Here is a 2,865-nt window from a genome sequence, read left to right on the forward strand (position 1 = left end):
CCCCCTCTCTCTCTGCCTGCCTCTCTGCCTACTTGTGATCTCTGTCTGTCAAATAAATAAATAAAATCTTTAAAAAAAAAAAAGCTTTCTTCTAGGTCCAGTATCCTGTAACTGTATTACTGTTACCACTAAATCTATTTTCCCACAAACTTCTTTTAATGACTTCCCAAAAGTGGGACAGAGGGGCTCCTCCCTCAGCTTTCTAGTCAAACCTCCATCTTTCTCTAGCAGTCAAACCCAGTGGAATCACCTGCTTCATCCCCCACATCAAGAACTGAACGGCACCTCCTATTTCTGACATTAAATCCAGCTTCATTAGCCAGAGAGGCTCACCACTGAAGAAACTGAGACGTGTTCTGTAGGGATTGGGATTTCAACAATGTTTTGGCTGACAGTGATGTCATGGAAAGAGCTCAGAACCTCTTTGGCTTTGAGGGAACTATACGTTTTGTGCAACGTGCCATTTATCACAAAATGTGGCTCATAACATAGAGCCACAACTATTTCCTAATGTGAAGGTTGCTTCCGTGTAATATACAAGCCAAGGCAAAGAATCCTGTCCGAGATTCATGGGCAAATAGGCTAGAATCTGGGGAGAGATTATCGTGTAGTAACTCCCATCTCTCTTCTCTAGGCCAGGACTTAAGTTTGCCTCCAATATGGAAGACATGGACTGGGAGGCTTATGGCTTGGAAGATCTCTTTGGTGAAAATTACAGTTACAGCACAGAACTGCCCTTCATTCCAGAAGGCTCTGCCCCATGCAGGCCAGAATCTCTGGAAATCAACAAGTATGCAGTGGTGGCCATCTACGCCCTGGTCTTCGTGCTGAGCCTGCTGGGAAACTCCCTAGTGATACTGGTTGTCCTATACAGTCGGCTCAGCCAGTCTGTCACCGACGTCTACCTGCTGAACTTGGCCATAGCCGACCTGCTCTTCGCCCTGACCTTGCCTATCTGGGCTGCCTCCAAGGCGAAAGGCTGGATCTTTGGCACACCCCTGTGCAAGGTGGTCTCGCTCCTGAAGGAAGTCAACTTCTACAGTGGTATCCTACTACTGGCCTGCATCAGCATGGACCGCTACCTGGCCATCGTCCATGCCACACGCACGCTGACCCAGAAGCGGCACTGGGTCAAGTTCATATGCTTAGGCATCTGGGCGCTGTCCCTGATCCTGTCCCTGCCCATCTTCGTCTTCCGAAGGGCCATCAATCCCCCCTACTCCAGCCCGGTCTGCTACGAGGACATGGGCGCCAATACCACAAGACTACGGATAGTGATGCGGGCCCTGCCCCAGACCTTCGGCTTCCTCGCGCCCTTGGCGGTCATGCTGTTCTGCTATGGACTCACCCTGCGTACGCTGTTCCAGGCCCACATGGGGCAGAAGCACCGGGCCATGCGGGTCATCTTTGCCGTCGTGCTCGTCTTCCTGCTCTGCTGGCTGCCCTACAACCTGGTCCTGGTCGCAGACACCCTCATGAGGCTCCGGGTGATCGAGGAGACGTGCGAGCGCCGCAACGACATCGGCCGGGCCCTGGATGCCACCGAGATTCTGGGCTTCCTCCACAGCTGCCTCAATCCCTTCATCTACGCCTTCATTGGCCAGAAGTTTCGCCACGGACTCCTCAAGATCATGGCCTTCCACGGGCTCATCAGCAAGGAGTATTTGTCCAAGGACGGCAGGCCTTCCTTTGTTGGCTCTTCTTCAGCAAACACTTCTACCACCTTCTGAGCCCCTGGGCCCTGCTGGAGCGCCTCAGAGCACCTCCCTCACCGTCACATCCCATCCCGAGCCTCATGTCCACTGGTTGTTTCCAGTCTGTGTGTCAAGGCAGCTCCCGGTTGTGGTTACAGGAAACTACTGGGGCCACGTCCTTTTCAGGCCCATTGGAGGGTTTAGAAAGCCTGCCCTCGTTCCCCACGCCTCCCTATACTTACTATGCCAGCTGCTAGAGCTCAGTCCATCCTCGCACTGAGCCCACAGCACTCTGTTCTCTGGGGCAGTTAAAGACATTCGAAAGGCATCCTTTCAGGTGACGACAGAAAGTTCCTACCACGGGGAGCCGTTAGTGGCAAACAACAGTCATTGCTTTCCCGTCTCCCTTTCTTGCTTGCTGGCAAAGCCCACCTCCCTTGAGGGAGGCCGAGGACAGACACTCACTTTCCAAGACTCCCTTAGCTAGGAGTGGCCCCGTCATCCACGTCTGACTAGTAAGGTTTCAGGGCAATAGTGTGCTGGTGAACCACTCTCCTGGGAGAAAGAAGTCCAGGTTTGTAGCATTTACCAAGTTGCCTGGGGCAAATGCTCCCGCCACGACGATGTCAAAGGTTTTCATGTGTTTAGCAACTAGCTCACAAAAATTTAGGAAATGTAGTGGGCTGCTTTCACAAGTGGGTACAAACTGGCTTCAGGACACCGTTGTTTAAGAGGAAGTCTGCTGGGTCCAGGGACTCCTGGGAAGTATTCCTGATTTAAAAAGATAGAGAGAGAGACACACACCCACATATCCTTGGTTCTTGCCTTTGACTATGGTTGTGGGATATGATGTGACAAAGAGGCAAAAATTGTGCTCAACACACTTAGGCAGATTGAGTGGATGAGAACAAAGAGCCCAGAAGGAGACCCAAGCATAAATGGTCAATGATTTTCAACAAGGGTTACCAAGAATATTCAGTGGGAGAAAGGATAGTTATTCAACACATGGTGCTGGGCAAACCAGTTATCCACATGCACAGGAATGAACTTGGTCCCTTTCCTCCTACCATATACAAAAGTTAACTCAAAATGGATCAAAACCTACACAGGAGAGCTTCAACTACTAAATGTTTAGTAGAAACGTAGAAGAAAAGTTTTATAACATTGGATT

At 50.7% G+C, this 2,865-nt stretch overlaps 1 protein-coding gene across 1 annotated transcript in view; it reads left to right on the plus strand.

Annotated features, from left to right (window-relative positions):
• Positions 1–1,730, plus strand: part of LOC111145052 (C-X-C motif chemokine receptor 2) — a 5,578-nt gene extending 3,848 nt beyond the window's left edge. Inside the window, exon 2 of the mRNA XM_022499669.1 lies at positions 635–1,730. Coding sequence (XP_022355377.1) covers positions 660–1,730 — 1,071 coding nt within the window. The 5' untranslated portion in view covers positions 635–659. The remainder of the gene's footprint in view (positions 1–634) is intronic.
• Positions 1,731–2,865: the final 1,135 nt, after the last annotated feature.

The sequence above is a fragment of the Enhydra lutris genome, unplaced genomic scaffold, assembly GCF_002288905.1.
Source record: "Enhydra lutris kenyoni isolate GAN:26980312 unplaced genomic scaffold, ASM228890v2 scaffoldscaffold1, whole genome shotgun sequence".
In the NCBI taxonomy this organism is placed as follows: domain Eukaryota; kingdom Metazoa; phylum Chordata; class Mammalia; order Carnivora; family Mustelidae; genus Enhydra; species Enhydra lutris.